The sequence below is a fragment of the Hippopotamus amphibius genome, chromosome 12, assembly GCF_030028045.1.
Source record: "Hippopotamus amphibius kiboko isolate mHipAmp2 chromosome 12, mHipAmp2.hap2, whole genome shotgun sequence".
NCBI lineage: Eukaryota > Metazoa > Chordata > Mammalia > Artiodactyla > Hippopotamidae > Hippopotamus > Hippopotamus amphibius.
In genome coordinates this window covers 31,462,305-31,483,664 of record NC_080197.1, presented here as the reverse complement: position 1 = coordinate 31,483,664, position 21,360 = coordinate 31,462,305, and the positions used below count along the sequence as shown (strand labels likewise).

Sequence of the window (21,360 nt, the reverse complement as noted above, 5' to 3'; positions counted from 1 at the left end):
TATCACTAAGAGATAAAGATTCTTAACATAATCACCATTATACCATTACCCTATTTAAAAAGCAACACTGATTTCTTGATATAATCTAATATTCAGTTACTGTTTAAATATCCCTGATAGCCTCATAAATGCTTTTTTTTTGCTCTGGTTAAAATTGGCAACCAGAGAGAATGCACATGACTGCCAGGTACACTAGGTCCACAGAGGGTTTCCTGGGTGGGCCCTCAAGACAGAGAAAGAACAAGAGTGGTACCTGAGGTGATTCTAGGCCACAAGACATGAAGGAGGGGAAAAGAAAGACAGCTCCGTCTAGAGAATATCTGTGTCCAACTTCCTAAGCCATGACTGAACCCCTAGTTTAGGATATGTCCCTATTTGTCCTCCTGAAGGGACACCTACTATGAGCACACTCCAGTTCACCTAGTGCTCCAGAGCAAAGCTCAACCAGAGCCCCACAGGAGACCTGCACAAACACCAAGGGCAGCAGAGGCAGTATAAGAAATAGGATAAATCTTTAAAAATATACTGCAATCTGTGCAAAAGGACCCTGCATCAATTAAAAAAAAAACCCACTATAAAATGAGGAGCAATCTTACACTTATCAGAGCGGCTACTATAAAAAGTCCAGAAATAACAAGTGTTCGCCAGGATGTGGAGAAAATGGAACCCTTGTGCACTGTTGGTGGAAATGTAAAATGGTGTAGCTGCTGTGGAAAACAGTATGGCGGTTCCACAAAAAATTAAAAATAGAATTACCATATGATCCAGCAATTGCACTTCTGGGTATATGCCCAAAAGAATACCCACATTCATAACAGCATTAGTCACAACAGCTAAAATGTAGAAGCAACCAAATGTCCCTTGACAGATGAATGGATAAGCAAAATGTGGTATACATATACAATGAAATATTTTTAATCTTAAAAAGGAAGGAAACATATGCTACAATATAGGGATGAACCTTGCAGACATTATGCTAAGTGAATAAGCCAGTCACAAAAAGACAGATACTGTATGATTCCATTCATATGAGGCACCCAGAGCAGTGAAATTCACAGAAACAGAATGTTTGAGGTATACAGTATGATGATCTGACTTACATACATCATGAAATGATTTTCACAATAAGTTTAGTGAACATCCATGATCTGATACACACACAAAATTAGAGAAATTTTTTTTCTTGTGATGAGAGCTCTTAGGATTTACTCTCTTAACTTTTGTATTTAACATACAGTAGTGTTAATTATGTTTACCATGTTGTATATTACATCCCTAGTACTTATTTATAACTGGAGGTTTGTACCTTCTGACTGCCTTCAACCAGTTCCCCCTCCCCCTCCCCCTGGTGACCATAAATCTAATCTCTTTTTCTATGAGTCTGTTGGTTGGAAAAACATTTTAACTCTCCCAAGCCTTCAGGCCAGAACAGTCCTCTATCATAAAAGTCAGATTTTACCTCTTGACATCTGAATTACACCCATGTTTTTAATACGGTTAAAGACAATACAGATAGTAAAGATGTTCCCAGGCCTCCAGGCCTGTGTGAGGGAAGGAGACTCACATCTATGAATAAAATAGAAGAGAACTTACAGCTCCCTGCATCAAATCTCAGAACTTGGAGACAGGCTCAGAATCCAGCCACCTCCCTAGGGCTCCTCCCAAACCAGACAGACTCATCATATCATTGTGCTTAGCCTTGTCCTGGCCTGGGCCCTCTGGAGAATTGGCCTTGAATGATGCAGGCAAGGCAGGAGGAGTGGTCCTTTCCCTGCCACTCCCACCCCCACGCCCCATTCCCCAACTATCCATTCTAGCAAAAGTTCACTTCCTAGACTCAGACCAGAGAGGGCTGCATTTTAAAAGTACTAAAATGGTGTTCTGGGACAACAGCTGTCTATTTGTTTATATTCCCTTTCCAAGAAAACAAAGGGGCATGTTATTCTAAGGGTTCACATGCAGACAAGTAATCACTCAAGGGCTTACGACACACCTTGGTCAACTGCAAAAATAATCAGTAAAGTAAAAGTCATACTCCTCTAGCATCAATTCCTAAGGCCCATTTTTTTGTCTTGTCTTCGCACTTTTGGGTAGAAATATTTATCAACTCTCAAAGGCAAAGTTGTTTTAAATGCTTCCTTATAGGCTGTTAAGTGCTCTAAAAACAGCAAAAGTCATCAAGTTGCCTCAAGTGCCCAAACCTCTGGGGTGAACCCAATCACTGTTGTCCTGGGCCAAATTACCATTAGGAAACCTTAATTTCTATCGCCCATCCATCTTCCCTAGGGCCTCTGGAGTTATCTTTCTAAAGGAAAAATCTGACCACATCACTTCCTTCCTTAACATCACCAGCAGACACTCTGAGCTCAATGCCCCGCTGCTGAGGCTACCTCTGACCACCTCCCACCTCATGTGTGTCAACCACGCACAGCTCCTAAAACACATGACTGGCTATACTTCATGCCTCCTTGCTTTTACCCTATCTCACGCATCCTCATTTTCCTCAGTTATATAGGAATTTAAACTGCCCAAAATTCACCTTTATGCCTCCTTCCCATTCCCCAGGTATAGTGAGACTTTTAAGCTCTCCTCATAGCACTTTGTAGGGTACACCCAAGAGTGTGTAGCTAAGTGGACTCTGATTCTTAGTGTTCACATGTTTCTTCCATGAGACAGGGAACTTTTTTTTTCTTTCTAGAATCCTCAGCACCTCATAGGTGCTGAATGATTATTAAAGGTGCTTAGGGAAAGCCATCATAAATGAAGTTCACTTAATAATGTCACTTACTGTGATAATCCCAAAATACCTCTTTAACAAGAACATCAACCCCTTTCTAGAGTCCAGCTCCAGCAAAGTATTGAAGGAACACCAAGGCGAGCAGGTGATCTCATTCGAGAGCTGAGCAACTTTAAGGAGCCTCTGGGGTGCAACAGAATGTTTATCCTGCCTGGTTCTAGAACTCTGTAGTTCAAGGACTCCTTCACAAATACTTACTATTCCAGATTAAAAAAAAAAGCAAACCCAAAAACCTAGGCATAGAAATGGTTACATCTAAAGTAACATAGAGTATGGCTGTAGAATCGTTTTATCCCGTATTCTTGCTATTTAACAAGTATCAGTTATGAAGTCCTCCTGTGAAAACCCTAATTTAAAAAAACTATTAAAATAAACAGTAAGATGAGACAGGTTTATGCAGGATTTTGTTTAAAAGGTACAGGGCAGAGGATGAGCTTATGTCTACAGCCGTGGTAGTAAGCTGCAGTGTGACCCTGCCTTGGGAGGCCCTGAAGTGTGCCCTTGTTTCCACAAATTCTGACTGGCTGGCTGAGATTCCCGATCCCCTTAGTCTCCCATCTCATTCACAGTAACAGTAACCGAGTGGTGGTGGTAGTAAGAGTTGCTGAGCAATTGCTATATGCCGACCCAGCTCTAGGCCAAGCACTAGTTCAATGTTAGTTCATTCCTCACAGCAACCCTATGAGGGAAATTCTGCTCCCATTCTATTTTGCCAATGGCAAAAGGAGGCACAGGAGTTAAATACCTACTCCACCCTGCTGGTAAGTGGTAGAGTCAACACACAAACTCAGGTGGTCTAGCTCCAGAGCCCATGTTTTAACCACATATACTAATGTTTTTGCTGCCTTTGCTGACCCCATGGCGTCTCATTTCCTCCCTCTACCCAATACTACTGCCTTCACTGCCTCACAGGTGCTCTTTGTCTCAGAGTCTGTTTCTCCTAGAACAAAACTAATAACACTGAGATTTTAAACTAGCAAAGACTAAATAACAACTGGAAAGTCTACTCATGACTACTGACTTCATGGTGAAGAAGTACATGGTAGATAATGCCAGAATTGGATTTAATACATTACTATACATTACACAAATCATCCAAATTAACACCAGTGAAAATATTTTAAAAGAAAAGCTGGTTACAAAAGAACAAATATTGTATGATTCCACTGAAATGAGGTACACAGAATAGACAAATTTATAGAGACAGAAAGTAGATTAGTGGTTACCAGGTGCTGGGGGAAGGAGAAATGAGGAATTACTGTTTAATGGGTTACAGAGTTTTGGTCTGGGATGATATTAAAAAAAAAATTCTGGAGAGAGATGGTGGTGATGATTGCACAACAATGTGAATGTACTTAAGGCTGCTGAACTGTGCGGTTAAAATGGTAAATCTCATATGATTTATATTTTTCAAAATTAGGAAAAGGTTGGCTCTACCAAAATAATTTGGAATACATTTAAAAAATAATACATATGAGAAAATAACTAGTTTCTTCAACTTTGAAAAAAAGGAAGCAAAGTTGCTTGGCTCCCTCCCTTTTTATTCTTTTATGTGCTGTCAATCAAAACACCAGCTATTGCTGTTCAAAAGCATATTAAAGGCCAATACATTAAAATTTATAACCCTTAATCATCTGCATAAGACATCATTTGCTTAGCAAACCCATTAGAATGCAAATGTTTCAAAAACAATAGCCTCATTTCTCAAAAGGCACTTGTCTTTAAGATTAGAATGTGATATCAAAATTTATAGCTATACTTCTAAAGATATGCTCTGGTAAAATCATCATTACATATGGGGCTGAGACTGTATGCTTCTTCATTTTCCTGTTTGGTCAAAGGCAATTATACAAAAATATTTTCTAAACTTAAAAAATTTATTATATTAGTATGTCACAATTAGCAATAATCTAGGTAATTAAGGTAATTTATTTCTTTTTAATAATAATATTGAAAATACTGAAATCTATATTACTCAGCTAGGTAAAACAGGGATAATATCTGAGGCAAGAAAAAGGCTGAAGAGTAAGAAAATACACACTAAGTAGAGAGAGGAATCACAGATCTTATGTTTAATTTTGAAGCCTACCACTTTGACTTTTGAATTTATTATAAGATTGGTTAAAAGAGCAGTTTTAGGGAACAAATATAAGTATCTATTGCAACATAAACCTATTAAAGTTCTATATATGATAGTGAAAGTGAATATCAAGGGCACTACATTAATCAAATCTAGTTCCTGAGTTTAAGAAAGCAAGAGCTGGAAAATCAAGGGAAATCTGTATACAGTACAATAACATTTCACTGTTCCTCACCAAACACAGTGGCAGATCAACAACACTTTGGGTTAGAGTATCTACTTTTCTTTTTTACTTTTTTTAATTAAAGTATAGTCGCTGCACAAAGTACCTACTTTTTTTATTCAAATGTTCCCTACGTAATCGGATGTCGTAAGCCTTCAAGTGTTCCATTGCTCAGCAGGAAAAACTGTGCGTGGTTAAATAATGGAATCAGAAAAAAACCCATAAGAAGCCTGATTTGATAAAACAGGAAATCAAGATGAGAAAAATTGCTTCACAGATTAACAATTTCTAAACTAAAATGCAATGATCATTTCTTAAGACTGTTGGATAATCTATCCTATGCTCTTTGATGGTAGCCTTACTGTTGTCCTAAGCGAAATGTACCACTTCTACACATGAGTACCCATGTATTCTATTCTCTGGTGGCCAGGGATTCCACAGTCCTGCTTAGACCACTGACACAGCATCTCCAGCCATAGGGGCTTTACACTAGAGGGCTGAAAAGTCATAAAACCCATGTAAAATGACAAGAGCCCAACATTTGATAGACTAGGGAGACAACATTTACATTTAAAACCATGATGAGTACTTGTTTCTGTTACTCTTCTCAAGGAGGTTAATATGGAAACATAAGGAAAAATAAACATGTAACAGCCAGAGATGCACAAGGTTACCACAGACTGAGCAAAGGAAACACAACAAGTATTGTACACTGCAAAAAGGACAAGAGACATAAGGTGAATGGCTCACCTCTTCTGTCCTTCGAGTCAGAATTACCTGTGTAATAAGTAAAAAAAAATAGAAACATTTACTCAGATTAAAGAAAAACATTATTATTCAATCTAATGTAAGACAAAATAAGCTCTAGGAATAGGGATACTTTTCCCTTTGTATATGTTGGAGCTAGAATGAAGCATCCTCCAATAACTGGGAAACAAGCCTGCCCAGACTCATTAAACTTTTATCAATGGTTTGTCCTCCCTGAGTACAAAACCAAAGCAGAATCAATATTCATAAAAAAACAAAAGAATGCAGAAAGAAATATAAACACAATGGTATCTGAAGTCTTTACGTCTCTTTAGGCCATTAAAATGCAACAGGGCAAAATTAAGTTAAGAATATAAAAGACCTAGATGATAATAGATACTAAAATCTAAATGGATAGACCAAACTCTATATACTAATGAAGAAAATCTTTTCAAAGGCTTATGGAATATCCACAAACCTTTATAAATTCCTCGCAGTAGAAATAGTACAGACAATATTCTTTTATCATGATGCAATAAAACTAGAAACTAACAAAGTAAGAAAACACTTGAAAATTAAAATCAAAACCAAATTGCAAAATATCTAAAAAAATAACAAATCACACTTGTGGCAGCATCTACCAACCCTCCCCCAATATCGATCAGTCTCCTCCTCTTCTTGCCTTTAGTATAGAACATCCCCCACTTTCTTTTAGCTGAGCACAAAGCTGTCCATTCAGAGACTATGTTGCTGAGACTCTAGGTGTGATCATACGAAGAATTCCAGTCAATGGGATGTGAACAAAAGTGATGAGAGTAACTTCTGGGTCACAACCTTTGGAAAATAAATTGTTTGTAACTATTTCCTCTGTTCCTCCTTCCCAGGGGGCTGGAACCAGAACCCAGTGATGAGAGCCATCTCTGACCAAGCAGACGAGGACAACTGTCAGGATGCCAGAGCCGTAAGAAAAAAGGAACTTGGTCTCTGATGAGGAAAAGTCCCCCTGTCTACTTCTGGAATGTGAAAGGTGAGAGAAAGACACTTCTGTGTCTTAAGTGACTTACATGGTCAATGAATTTTGCTATGTCTTTGTCAGAGTAGCTTAGACCACACACTAACTAATACAGCTACCTACAGAAACATTTATAGGATATGCCTAAAGCTGTGCTTATAAAAAATTCATAGCAAATACATATTAAGAATGAAAATAAACAAATGAAACATTCAATTCAGGAAGATAGAAAAAGCACAAAATAAATCTAAAGAATGCAGAAAAAAGAATAAGAATAAAAGAGAAATTAACAAAAACTGAAAAATGACAGAACTAATAAATATACAATAGCAGGTTCTTTGGAAGAAAAAAGCAACAAATCATGAAATAGATAAATGGTTAGTCAACGTAAACAGGAAAAAGGACTTAAATATATAAAATAAGAAATATTCATAGCTATGTAAGAAAATCCTAAGGGATGATTTTTCCTCAAGTCTATTTAAATAATTTTGAAAACCTAAACGAAATGTAAAATTTCCTAGGTAAACTTCAATTCTTTCCATGAAGCAAAACAAAACACTGACAAACAAAACTTACCATAAATAGCATACATACAAAGGAAACACATATACCTCATATATAATCTCATTTAGAAATAACTTAGAAATATCAATGAAAAAATTCAAAATAATATCAAATAAATTTCAATAGTTCATTCAAGAAAAATACAAAATACAAGACCATGTGAAGCTGTTTTTGCAGGAATGTCAATAGTTCAAAATTAGGAAATCAATGATTCATTGAAGAATATGATTTAAAAAAAAGAAAAAAAATCATACAGATCTTGCTCATTGATGCTGAGCCAGAAACTGGCAAAATTTAACACCTCTTTTTGACATAAATACTCTTTAAAACAGGAACAAGTTGATAAACTTGATAAATTCTGACTATGATAAATATGTTTATCTAAACCCAAGAGTCAACCATGTTTAATGAAAAACCACTGAGGGCATTCTCCTTTGAGTCAGGTACAACACAAGGCGGTCTACTTTTACTATTATTTTCCAGCTTTGTTCTAGAGGTATTCACCAATTCAAACAAAAGAAAGAAAAGAGATCTAAAAATTTAGAAATTTAAAAAGAGATATTTGCAGATGAGATGATTTGAAAGCTTATGATAATTGAAGAAAATTATGTCAAACACTAAGGAAATTAAGATGATCAGTATAAAACATACTGTATGTACAAAAAAATCAACGGCCTTATGTTGTACAGCTACAACTAAAACAATATTATATGTCAATTATATCTCAATTTAAAAAAAATATGTTTCATAGCCCCAACAGCAATGAGTTAGAAGATATCATATTCCACCAATACTAACAAAAACCAAAAACAACAAAACAAAAAGAAAAATCTTTGAAATATCTAGAAATAAGCTGAACAAAACATGTGCAACATGAGAGGTGAAAATTTTAAAACACTTCCAAAAAATACAAAATAAAAAACCTTCAGCAAACGGAATATGCAGCATTCTTGGACAGGAAGAATTAAAGATATCAATTGTCCCTGTTAATCTATAAACTTAACACGATCAAAAAAAACTTTTCTCCAGCTATACAATAAGTTGATTATAACATTTATGAAGAAAAATAATCAAGAATTGCTAGCAAAATTCTGAAAAATAAGACTAACAAAGGATGACTCACCTTATCAGATATTAAGTATTTTATAAAGTTACAGTTATTGAAACAGTGGGGTTCTATACAAAGACAGAGAAAAAGTTTAATAGAAAATACAAATGCCCAGAAACAGAACTCAAATACATATGGGAGGGCTTCCCTGGTAGCACAGTGGTTAAGAATCCATCTGCCAATGCAGGGGACACGGGTTCAATCCCTGGTCCAGGAAGATCCCACATGCCGCGGAGCAACTAAGCCCATGCACCACAATTACTGAGCCTGTGCTCTAGAGCCCATGAGCCACAACTAATGAGCCCACGCTCCACAACTACTGAAGCCCATGTGCCTAGAGCCCGTGCCTTACAAGAGAAGCCACCGCAATGAGAAGCCTGAGCACTGCAATGAAGAGCACTGATAATTTTTTTCTTCTTTTTTGCACCTCGCAGCATGCAGGATCCCAGTTTCCCGACTAGGGATCGAATCTACACCCCCTGCAGTGGCAGTGAGGAGTCTTAACCACTGGACAGTCAGGGAAGTCCCACAATTGATAATTTTTTCATTAAAAAAAACAGTTGATAATGATAGTTTCTGCAATGCAGAAAAGTTAGATGACCAACTGGGGAAAATACTTGCAATCTTACTATAGGGCTCATTTCCCTAACATTAAAGAGCTTCTATAAATGAGTCAGAATAACCTGACATGCTAATAAGAAAAACAGGTAAAGGATAGCAATGGAGTTTTCTCAAAAAAAGAAATATAAATGATCCTTCCAAATATGGAAAGATGCTCAAACCTCACTCAGTAAAATGCAAATTGAAGCTACACTGAAATACTAATTTTCACCTGTCAGTCCAGCATAGATCCAGGTGTTTGATAATTTACTGCACTGAAGAAAGTGTAGGAAAACAGGCACTGTGACACATAGCTTATAAGAATATATTTCCCCAAAGAGGGAGATCTGGCAATATCCAATTACAATTTGCAAATGCACACTAAAAATAATTTATCCTATCTATATTCTCATATATGTTTGAATAGATAAACTGTATTCTAAAAACAACCTTAACATCAGCTAATAGGGCAGACTGGATAAATACATCAAGGTAAAGTCATACAATGAGGCAGCTCCTTACTATAATATAGAAAAAGCACAACAGGCTAATTGAAAAAAGTAATGTGTAGAAATGTACACAGTACATGTATTATCTGTGTTATAAATGGAAGAAAAAAGTATGTATATGTATGTGTAAGTATGTATGTATATATATATTTGCTTATTTTAAAAAAGAGAAAAACTCAAAGCAAAGGTCAATAGGAAAGAAAAATTAAAATTAAAGAATTAATTCAGGATATGTCCAATATCCAAATAATAAGGATTTTAGAAGAAGAGAACAGAGAAAATGGAACAGGGAAGAACATTTTTGAACAAATACAAGAAAATTTTCCAGAACTAAAGGACGAAAGCTCTAAAGGTCCTATCCCAAAATAACGAATGAAAGAAAAAGACCCACATCAAGACCCATTTCTATGAAATTTCAGGGCACCAATGATGAAGAGATGATCTTTAAAAACACACAAATGATTAGCAATCAGGATAGCAGTAGAATTCTCCAAACCTGGGAATTAGAAGTCCGTTTGGACAATGCTTTAAAAATACTAGGGAAAAAAATATTTCCTCAAACTCTATACACATCCCTAAAGATATATTTTTAATTAATTAATTACTTTCATTTACTTATTGGCTGCATTGCTGTGCTTGGGCTTTCTCTAGCTGCGGCGAGCGGAAGCTACAATTCGTTGCAGTGCACGGTGCTCTCATTGCGGTGGCTTCCCTTGTTGTGGAGCACAGGTTCTAGAGCACAGAGAGCTAATGTCTACAGTTGTGGCACATGGGCTTAGTTACTCCGCGGCATGTAGGATCTTCCCAGACCAGGAATCAAATCTATGTCCCCTGCACTGGCAGGCAGATTCTTAACCACTGCCTCACCAGGGAACTCCCCTTGGAGATATTTTTAGATATGTAATTCCTCATGCAATTTACCTCTCATGGACCCCTTTCTCAGGAAGCTACTGGAAAACTGGAGGATATGTTCTATCAAATGATGGGGTAATCCATGAAAGAGGACAATATGGAAGCCAGGAAGCGGCAAAGGAAATTCCCAGAATGATAGAGAAGGGAAATCCCAGGCTGACACTTGAGTAGCAGCCCTAGTGATCACAAAAAGTCTAGGCTTGAATGAGACAATGACAACGGAGGACCCAGGAGGGTGATCTCTAGGTAAAAAAGAAATAACAGATTGTCTAATAGGTCTGACTTTGTGGAAAACTGTTATTATGAGGCTATGGAAAGTGTGGGAAGAACTGGCTACCAATAGCAAATAAATAAATAAATAAATAAATAAATAAATAAATAAATAAATAGCAATTATTAAATCCAGAAAAAAAATTGTACCAGAAAGAAAAAAAAAAATCACATTATATCCACAGCTCAGCAGGGAATAGTATTACATAGTCATAATAATTTAACTGATTTTACCAAAAGTTATGATGTTCAGTTAAGGGCGGATTGGTAAAATGGTGGTGATGAGCTGGATGTGGGATTTCAGACTGTAACATGCTGATGTACCATAAAGTTTTCCTTTTACTAATCTTGAATAAGAGTCACCACTGAAATGTAGTCTCAGCCTCCTCTGAGACACGAAATGTGTTAACTGTACAGTAACTGTTTTTTCAGCTACAGCATAATTTGGACCTATAGTAGATTAGAGAAAACTCAGTTCCCTAACAGCAGTGTGGAAAGACCACAGAAGTGAGAAATAGATCTAATTTGCTACTTGACAGCCTTCAGATCTAAGGCAAACTGTTTATCCTCTAAGGTCTTACATCAAGCATCTACTAAAAAGAGAGTTACCCCTGGTCATCTCACAGAATTGTTAAATGAAAGACAGTACAGAAGAACACAGGCCATGAAGTCAGTCAGTGACAATCTCACCTTTTCCATTTACTAATTCAACTTGTACAAGTTATTTTGTTTCTCCTTTCTAAGCAATGGCCATAATTTACAGAAAGAAATACATTTTTACACCATTACTCAGTACCTGTTTGTGTATAACTGAAACAAAAGTTTTACAAAATAATATACATAACATGAAAAGAATAAAAATGGAAGAGGACCATCCACACACACACACAAATTTGTGATGGCCCCACTAAACTGACATCACGAATCAGTCACGACCTGTTCTTTGAAAATCACTGTAAAACTCCTTCACCTATAAAACATAAAATAGAATCTACTTAATAGGATCCATAGGTACTTCACAGAAATTACTTACATAAAACTCTTAGTATTCATATAATGTCTAACACTTAAAATTAGTGCTTACCATATGCAGGCCCCATTATAAATGCTTTTCCCATATTAACTTTAGTTCTAACAGTCCCTTTATGAAATAAGTACTAGCATCATCATTCATTCTTATGTACTGATGAAGAAACTGAGGTATAGAGGTTAAATAAACTTGCCTACTGTCACACAGATAGTGTATGGCAGAGTTAGGATTCAAACTCAAGTAGTGTAGCTCAGATTGTGCTCTTAATTGCACATGCTACATAACCTTTATAGAAGAAAATACGGGATTAAAGCTGGCAGGTGCGGGGTCTGAGTTGCAAGGTCCAGCTAAAAGATGTCAACTGCAAATGAGATTCAATTCAGTAAATATGTCCCCCATGAGTCACATGTGATTCCACCTAGAGGCACCCACCATCTAACAAGGAAAGAATATAAGCCAAGGGGATGAGACCATAGAAGAGTAACAGTAATTCTGCTAGAAAATGAATGACAATTACATAGCTGTCAGGCAGCAACTATTCCCTTTACTACTCACAGAAGCCCTTTGAGGCAACCCCCCCAATCCTTGGAAATTTGCCCTACATGACCTGGTCTCAGATTTAGGTCTCTGATTCTGTCTTCAAAGCCACTTCCACTTCAACCAGTGATTGATTCAAGGAGAGAAGTGGGCTGGGCTGAGGCCCTGAACAAACTGCCACTGTAACTTAACTGTTTCCCTGAACTCCTCTTGCTAACTCTACTCCTGGCCACAGGCTTTCCACTTTTATTTAATTGTTATAGAAACCCAGACCCACTCCCCTTCCCATGGTCTCCATGGATACCTTCCTTTTCAAGGCTAATCCTATTACTCAGTTTCACTATCTTTTCATCTTCAGTCTTTCACATCATCAATTAGCTCTCCTCTTTCTCTTCTATTTTCAACCTTCTTTACCTTTAAACATGATTAAGTCTCCCCAATCTAACCAGGATCCCACACAAAGCAGGATATCCTCCAGAATCTATTTTCTTTCTTCCTTTTCTTTTTTTTTTTTTGGGGGGGGGGGGGGGAGAGCTGCACAGCATGGGGGTCTTAGTTCCCTGACCAGGGATTGAACCCGGGCCCCCTGCATTGGAAGTGCAGAGTCTTAAACCACTGGACCGGGGAAGTGCCCTATCTTCTTTCCTCTTAACTTTATGTTAACCAGATATCCCTGAGAATACCCTATATCATCTAGGTTTCATTACTTAGCGCTTGGGCAATTTTACATATTGTAACAAATTTTATGGCTAGAAAACACAAGCAAAAATAAAAGGGCGAATAAATTCAAAGAAGAAAAGAAAGAACAAATAGAAACCATCTCTAGTACCTGAAGGAGGAAAAGTTTCTGGAGTGGTTGCTGCAGTGCTGGCATTCCCCTCCCAAGGTTCTGTTCTGGTATCTGTGAACTGGTTATCTGGAAGCCACGTTCCATTTGGTGAAACTGTAGTGACTACAGAATTGGTGCTTACTGTTCTTGTGGTCCCATTGTCAGAGTCTGAAGAATTGACAGTGGTTACATAGGTGGGTCCCAGAGTTAGATTTGGGCTGAATGTTGATGCCAAGGAAGGAGAAGTTACCGAAGAAGTAGGATTTGAAGTTTTGGTCTCTTCTTTAAGTGATTCTGCTGTAGTTGCTTTAATAAATCTTGTAACGCCTACTGAAGGTGTAACTACAAACACCAAAAAACAAGAAAACATCACACAAAGAATTTGAGAGCTCAAAAGTTATGAGGCACAAAGCAGCAAGTCCTTACTACACTCTCAAACACTTGGAGACCAATGAGCAGACACACACACACACTCTTTTATTTTATTATTCTTTTTTTAAAATTGAAGTATAGTTGATTTACAATGTTGTGCCAATCTCTGCTGTACAGCAAAGTTACTCAGTTATACACATATATTCTTTTTTAATATTCTTTTCCATTATGGTTTGTCCCAAGGGATTAGATATAGATATATGCTATACAGTAGGACCTTGTTCGTTACCCATTTTAAATATAATAGTTTGCATCTACCAACCCCAAGCCCCCAGTCCACCCCTCTTCCTCCCCTTCTCTCCCTTGGCCAGCACAAGTCTGTTCTCTATGTCTGTGAGTCTTTTTCTGTTTCATAGATAGGTTCATTTGTGCCGTATTTTAGATTCCACATATAGGCAATATCATTTGGTATTTTCTCTTTCTGACTTACTTCACTTAGTATGATAATCTCTAGTTGCATCCATGTTGCTGTAGATGGTATTATTTTGTTCTTTTTTATGGCTGAGTAGTATTCCATTGTCTATATGTACCACATCTTCTTTCATCTGTCAGACATTTAGCTTGTTTCCATATTTTGGCTATTGTGAATAGTGCTGCTATGAACACAGCGGTGCATGTATCATTTGAATTATAGTTTTCTCTGGGTATATGCCAAGGAGCACACACTCTTCTTTTAATGCCAAATCCTTCCCTCCACTTCCAAAGGATTACTGTCTAATGGAGGGAGATACTAGATTCTTTACTTTGTTCCTCAGAGTCAATATACAGAAATCTTAAATAGCAACCATATTCTTTTTTTAATTTTTTAGGAATGAACACATAATCTGTTTAAAGTAGTATATGGTATATAGAACAATGCTGAGCATAGCATACAATATGACTCAGAGATTGCCAAAGACACTTATTTTACTATCATTTTTAAGTAAAACTTTAGTATTTTTTCTTTCTTTAGTACCACTGAGGTCTTCAAATTTGGATCATTAAACATAAAACCAAAATTCTATTCCAAATACCAGTCTTATCAAATGGCAATTTACCTATGGTAGTGTTGTTGGCACCAACATGTATCAGACCACTGCCAAGCAGAACAAGAAGGACCCAGGGATCCATGTTGACCTGAAAATAGAGAGCCATTTTAGATAAGGTCCCATAATACTGTAATTATATCCAAACTACTCACCAAAGGAGTATTTTGGGCAAACTCTTCCTAGCTATTAAAGTGCACACACAGGACCAATGATCTTTCAGGAGTCTGGTAAGCACAATTCCCGAGGATTTCAACTACTGAGCTGAATCTTTACACAACTATAAGTAAGAGCAGTGGTTCTCAACCCTGGCTATACTTTAGAATCAAAGAACTTAACAAGGGAAAAAAAAAAAAAAAAAAAAATCCCCGCACCAGACTACATCTCTGGGGGTGAGAGGCAGGTAACAATCCATTTAAAAGCTTCCCAAGTAATTGCTCTGTGCTGTTTTAGTGTCTTCAGAATGAGAAGTATGGAGAAGCTAGGGTGACTGCATGATGTACTGTCCTCCAAAGTAGACATGATGATACAGCTGTTCTTTATTTCACTTCAAACCATATCAGAGGGCTGTGGCACATTTCCACTGGTAATAGTGGCTCATTCATCCATTCAGACGTCTGTGCTCTATACTAAGCTAGGTACTGGGGAAACAACCAGGGAGCAATACACTCAGAGGTCCCATTTTCATGAGACTCACAGCCTAGAAGTAATTTAATATGGTAGTGATTCTCCAAGGGGCACATGACAATCTCTGAGAGAGGGTGGAGAGATGCAGGTGGTTTATACACATCCCAGGAGTTTACATCTGGTACCAGCAACCATGCCTAGCAGGGAACTGGGTGCAGCCAGCGGTCTTCCCTGACCAGGGATCGAACCCACACCCCCCTCATTGGAAGGTAAAGTCTCAATCACTGGACTACCAGGGAAATCGCCAGCCATACAAGATTTGACCAGTTCCTCACTCTTCCCACCTGACCATTATCCAAAATTGGGAAAGCATACAATTCCTCCATAAGGGTTAGAAAACAGATTGGAAGGCTGATTATTATGTATGTATCCATGTCTAGTCCTGATAAACTAATAGGAAATGGTTTTGGGAAAAATAACAATGTATTTGGGGGGGGAGAGGGTTAGACTATCACCTTATTCCATATATCAAAATAAGATCCAGATGGGCTGAAGAATTAAATGCTTACAAACATATTTTAAGAGGGAATAGGACTCGAAGGGGGGGGGAGTGAAGGAAGGGAGGGAATACGGGGATATGTGTATAAAAACAGATGATTGAACCTGGTGTACCCCCCCCAAAAAATAAAAAATTAAAAAAAAAAAAGAGAGAATAAATGAATATGTGAGTTCAGAGTGAGGAAGGATCTTCTAAACATAAAGGCAATGTAAGAAATCACAAAGGAGTAAATCACAAAGGTAAAAATGGAATATCTAACAATAGAAAAAAATTAAAGCTACAAAATATAAAAGAAATTAATCATAAACAATGTTCATGGATAGGACTCAATATTGTTAAGATGTCAGTTCTTCCCAACTTGGTTTATAGATTCAATGCAATCTCAATCAAAATCCTACCAAGCTATTTTGTGGATATCAACAACTGGTTCTAAAGTTTATACAGAGACGCAAAAGACTGAGAATAGCCAGCTCAATACTGAAGGAGCAGAGAAAAGTTGGAGGATTACTATAAAAGCAAATAGTAATATAAAAAAGCAAATAGTAATCAAGGCAGTGTGGTATTGGTAAAAGAACAGACAAACTGACCAATAGTACAGGAGAGAGAATGCAGATATAGACCCACATAAATATAGTCAACTGATCTTTGACAAAGGCACAAAGGCAATACAATGGAGCAAAAAAACAGTCTTTTCAACAAATGGTGCTGCAATAACTCGGCATACACATACAAAAAAAAAAAAATCTAGACCTTATACTCGTCACAAAAATTAACTCAAGATGAATCACAGACCTAGATGTAAATGCAAAAGACTCCTGGAAGATAATATAGAAGAAAACCTAGATGACCCTGGGTTTAGCAATGACTTTTAAAAAAATATTTCTATTTATTTATTTATTGGCTGCATCGGGTCTCTGCTGCAGCGTGCAGGCTCTTGTTGTGGTACACAGGCATCTCTAGTTGTGGTGTGTGGGTTTTCCTTTCTCTAGTTGTGCTGCACAGGCTTCAGGGCACATGGGCCCTGTAGCTGTGGTGTGCGGGTTCTGGAGTGCATGGGCTTTATAGTTTGCCGCATGTGGGCTTGGTTGCCCCACAACATGTGGGATCTTAGTTCTCTGACCAGGGATCGAACCTGCATCCCCTGCATTGGCAGGTGGATTCTTTACCAGGAAAGTCCCTAGAAATGACTTTTAAGATACAACACCAGGACTTCCCTGGTGGTGCAGTGGTTAAGAATCCGCCTGCCAATGCAGGGTACATGGGTTCGAGCCCTGGTCTGGGAAGATCCCACGTGCTGTGGAGCAACTAGGCCCATGCACCACAACTACTGAGCCTGTGCTCTAGAGCCCACGTGCCACAACTACTGAAACCCTGGAGCCTAGAGCCCATGCTCCATAATAAAAGAAGCCACCGCAATGAGAAGCCCACGCACTGCAAAGAAGAGTAGCCCCTGCTGGCTGCCACTAGAGAAAGCCTGAGTGCAGCAATGAAGACCCAATGCAGCCAGGGGTGGGGGTGGGAGAAGCTCAATAAAAACACCAAATAAAAATTAAAAAAAAAAAAAAAGCCATCCATGAGCTTGCCTAACCTCTGATGAGATGGTCCTATGACAAATAAATGCAATACACAATTCTGAACTGGATCGTTTAAAAAAAAAAAGAAAGAAAGAAAGGAAAGAAATGAGCTATCGAGCTATGAAAAGACATGGAGAAAACTTAAATGCATATTACTAAGTGAAAGAAACCAATATGAAAAGGCTACAGTCTGTATGATTCCAACTACATGATATCCTTGAAAAGGCAAGGCTCTGGAGACAGTGGTTGCTGGGCTAGGGAGCAGAGGGGAATAGGTGAAGCACAGAGGATTTTAAGGGCAGTGAACTATTCTGTATGGTAATACAATGGTGGATACATGTCATTATACATTTGTCCAAACACACAGAACGTATAACACCAGAAGTGAACCCTAATGTAAACTATGGACTTTGGGTGATAATGATGTCAATGTAGGTGCATCAACTGTCATAAATGCACCACTGTGGTGCAGGATGCCAACAGTGGGGGAGGTTGTGTGTGTATGGGAACAGGGAGTATTTTGGAACTTTCTATACTTTCTGCTCAATTTTGCTGTGAATATAAAACAGCTCTAAGAAAGTCTATTTTTTAAAAAAAGGTAATGAACTGGGAAAACTGTTAGAAATAAGACAAGTGATCAAAACCAGGACTCATATTAATATGGAAAACATTAAACGTTAAGACCCCAATTTTGAAAAATGTGAAGAACCTAAACAGATAATTTATATAAGAGAAAGAAACAACTAAGAAAATACAAAAAAGTGTTGACCATCCCCACTAATAAAAGGAAAATAACAATGAGAGAACGTTTTTACTTACCAAATCAGAAAAGACCAATGACATGAAATATTCAGTGCTGTCAAGAGTCATAGTAAAAGAACTCAAAGACTAATGGGAATACTAATTAGCCTATAATAACAAACTCCTTTCCAGAAAGATTATACAAGAATTTTAAAGGTGCCCACATTGTTTTCTGACCCATTTCCAAAGTTCTATTCTTGAGTGTATGGAAATAATCTGAAACTCAGATTAGTTATTAGATATAGAGCTATTCATTAAGTAGAAACAATCCAAATACCCAACAGAGAAAATAGGAAAAAGTTGGTAATAAGTATTATGCTGCTATTCAAGACAATAATTGTTGCTATTTGATATGGTATATTAAAAAAATTTAAGAAAATGGAACAAGCCTATCATTTTTAAGTTTAAAAAAGTCAGATTAAAACTGAATATACCATTTGATCTCAACTAAATTTATGTATGTATATGAATGTGTATGCATGAAAGACCAGAAGGAAAAATCTAAAAACATTTTAGCATAGCATTTTTTGATTTTTATTTTCTTTATACTGTATTTTATTTCCAAGATTTTTCAAATAAAGAGCATGATATTTTTATAAATAAAAATAACCAACAGGACTTCCTAGGTGGCACAGTGGTAAAGAATCCACCTGCCAATGCAGGGGACATGGGTTCGAGCCTTGCCCTGGGAAGATTCCACATGCCATGGAGCAACTAAGCTTGTGTGCCACAACTATTGAGTCTGTGCTCTAGAGCCTGTGAACCACAACTACTGAGCCCATGTGCCGCAACTATTGAAGCCCAAGCGCCTCGGGCCCGTGCTCCACAATAAGAGAAGCCACTACAATGAGCAGCCTGCGCACCACAATGAAGAGAAGCCTCTGCTCGCAGCAACTAGAGAAAGCCCGTGTGCAGCAACGAAGACCCAACACAGCCAATAAATAAATAAAATAAATAAATTTATAAAAAAAAAACCAACAAAAGTAAGTTAAAAAGAAAACAGATTTCACTACAAAGCATGAATATAAGAAGCAAAACTAAAAGAAGGAAACTGCAGAGGAAAGTGAAGTGAACTAATGCAAAGAAAAGAACAAACGCATAGTGGATGGCAAGTTGGAGAGGATTTGTATGCATAAACTAGCGGGTGAGGGGCATGTCAGAATTTAAGAAGGGTCATGACAGTAACAAGATACATCCATGGACCACAACCAGGAAAACCATGTAAAGGCCTCATTCTGCCCAGAGGATATAAAGACCCTCAGGTAAATTCCTATGACTTCTGACTCCCGGACTGTACTGCAACCACACCTATGCTTACTTTCCCTCCTCCAGTCTTCAAGTCTTTTATTCCAAGTATTCCAAAGCTGCAAAGTCAGGAAGTACAACTGAGGGTTCCTCAGTCCTCAAGGATGCCAAATGCAAACCATTTTTCCTGGAGTCTGCTCTAATAGCCCCTGTTCTTGAGGGCTTTTTTGCCTCATGATTTCCTGGCACTCACTTGTCACTGAAAACACTGCAATGTAGCTCCCAGTTTTCTTCCCATCCCAAAGTCCTGATATTGTCCTGGAAGATTTTTCAACTTCCTCACAGGTGACAGCCACAATTCACATCCAGACAAGTTTCTGAGTTCCCTGACTTCTTCAACTCCAAGGACCTTATACCTCCACTCCACTGGGGCCAGTCATGACAATGGCTGCACTCTAGATTTTGTCAGCACCAGGAAAAGCTCTCATACTGAATCTTACTTTGCCACTCTCCAACCATACTCCCTTATCCTTGCAGTTCTCCCTCTATTATGTCTACTATACCTGTTCTCTGACCTCATCCAGGCTTTCAGTCCCTCAAATCTCTGATTTTTTCCCCAATATCCCTGTTCTGTCTTTATTTCCTTCTCAATCAAGAAAACTTGGTGTCAGTTCAATCACTACCTTGCTAATATCCTAAATTATTTTGCTACATTGTTCTTCTATTACACCCACACAGGGAAAATAACCCCCAATCCTGAACTAGTCCAACTGTCAGCCCCACACTTGACTGCCAAATGTTCCTTAAGAAAATCAAACCCATAAGGTTGAGATCACTGTTTGTGCCTCGATGGAACTCTGAGCACTTTCTGCAATCTTTATTTCCCTACTCAGCTCTCTCTTCAATTCTCCATAGCAGTAATTTCAAAGAACCTCCTCTCCTCTCCAACCATCTCCTCTCACACCCCTTGGCTGTTGCCCTTGCCTTCATTTCAGAGAAAACAGAAACCACTAGACTGGGACACCCTTACCTACCAGTCACCTTATTTACAAATTTCTTCCTTCTCTGCAATTCCTCCCAAGAATCTCAGTCCCTTAGGAACCTTGTCCTGTAGATCCTCTAACATCATCTCCTAACATTAACGCTTTCCTTTTATAATAGCATTTAAACACAATTAAGGATTTCTCAAAGAAAAGAACTCCTTTTAATCTACATCAATCCTCCGGCTAGCATTCTCTCTACTCCACTTCACAGCCAAATTTCTAGAAAGAGTTATCTCCATGGCAATCTGGCTTCTTTTCCCACCATTCCACTAAAACAGCTACCTCCATATTTTTAAAGAATGAGCTCTTTAAAAATATTTCCAACTCATTCACAAAGGCCTCATTTTCTTGATATATAAAGGACTCCTACAGATTAAGAGATAGCAAAAGAGATGAACTAGACAATTCACAGAAAACCAAACAGTTCTCTTAAATATTGATATTAGAAAAAATGCTTAACCTCACTCGTGATCAAAGACAAATTAAAGCTATACTGAGATATCATTTTTCACCTCTCGGATAGGCAAACATAAAAAAACTTTAACAACACTGCACTGTGGCAAGGGTTTGTGTAAACAAGCACTCTCATACGATCTGTAAATATTTATCAGAATTACAAAAGCACAAATGCTTTGACACAATTCTACCTGAGAACTGTACAGATACACCATACTTTTAAAGTGACCTATGTACAGATTATTCAATGCAACATAGTTTGCAATAGAAAGAGACTGAAAATAACCTAAATGCTTCTCAATGGAAGAGGGGGACCTGTTTAAATAAACTATGGCATATTCATAAAATGGAATACGATGCAGCCATTAAACAGAATGAGG

At 37.7% G+C, this 21,360-nt stretch overlaps 1 protein-coding gene across 9 annotated transcripts in view; it reads right to left on the bottom strand.

Annotated features, from left to right (window-relative positions):
* The window catches only part of PTPRA (protein tyrosine phosphatase receptor type A), a 164,554-nt gene that overhangs the window by 58,028 nt on the left and 85,166 nt on the right, over positions 1–21,360 (bottom strand). For 2 of the 9 annotated variants that reach the window (XM_057700859.1, XM_057700858.1), the window contains 4 exons: positions 14,688–14,766; positions 13,469–13,560; positions 13,219–13,341; positions 5,851–5,877 (listed from right to left, as the gene is read on the bottom strand). In XM_057700859.1, coding sequence (XP_057556842.1) covers positions 5,851–5,877; positions 13,219–13,341; positions 13,469–13,560; positions 14,688–14,760 — 315 coding nt within the window. In that variant the 5' untranslated portion in view covers positions 14,761–14,766. Of the gene's footprint in view, positions 1–5,210; positions 5,285–5,850; positions 5,878–6,529; positions 11,736–13,218; positions 13,561–14,687; positions 14,767–21,360 lie in introns of those variants that run through there. The other 7 variants (XM_057700864.1, XM_057700861.1, XM_057700860.1 and 4 more) reach the window with 7 other exon arrangements.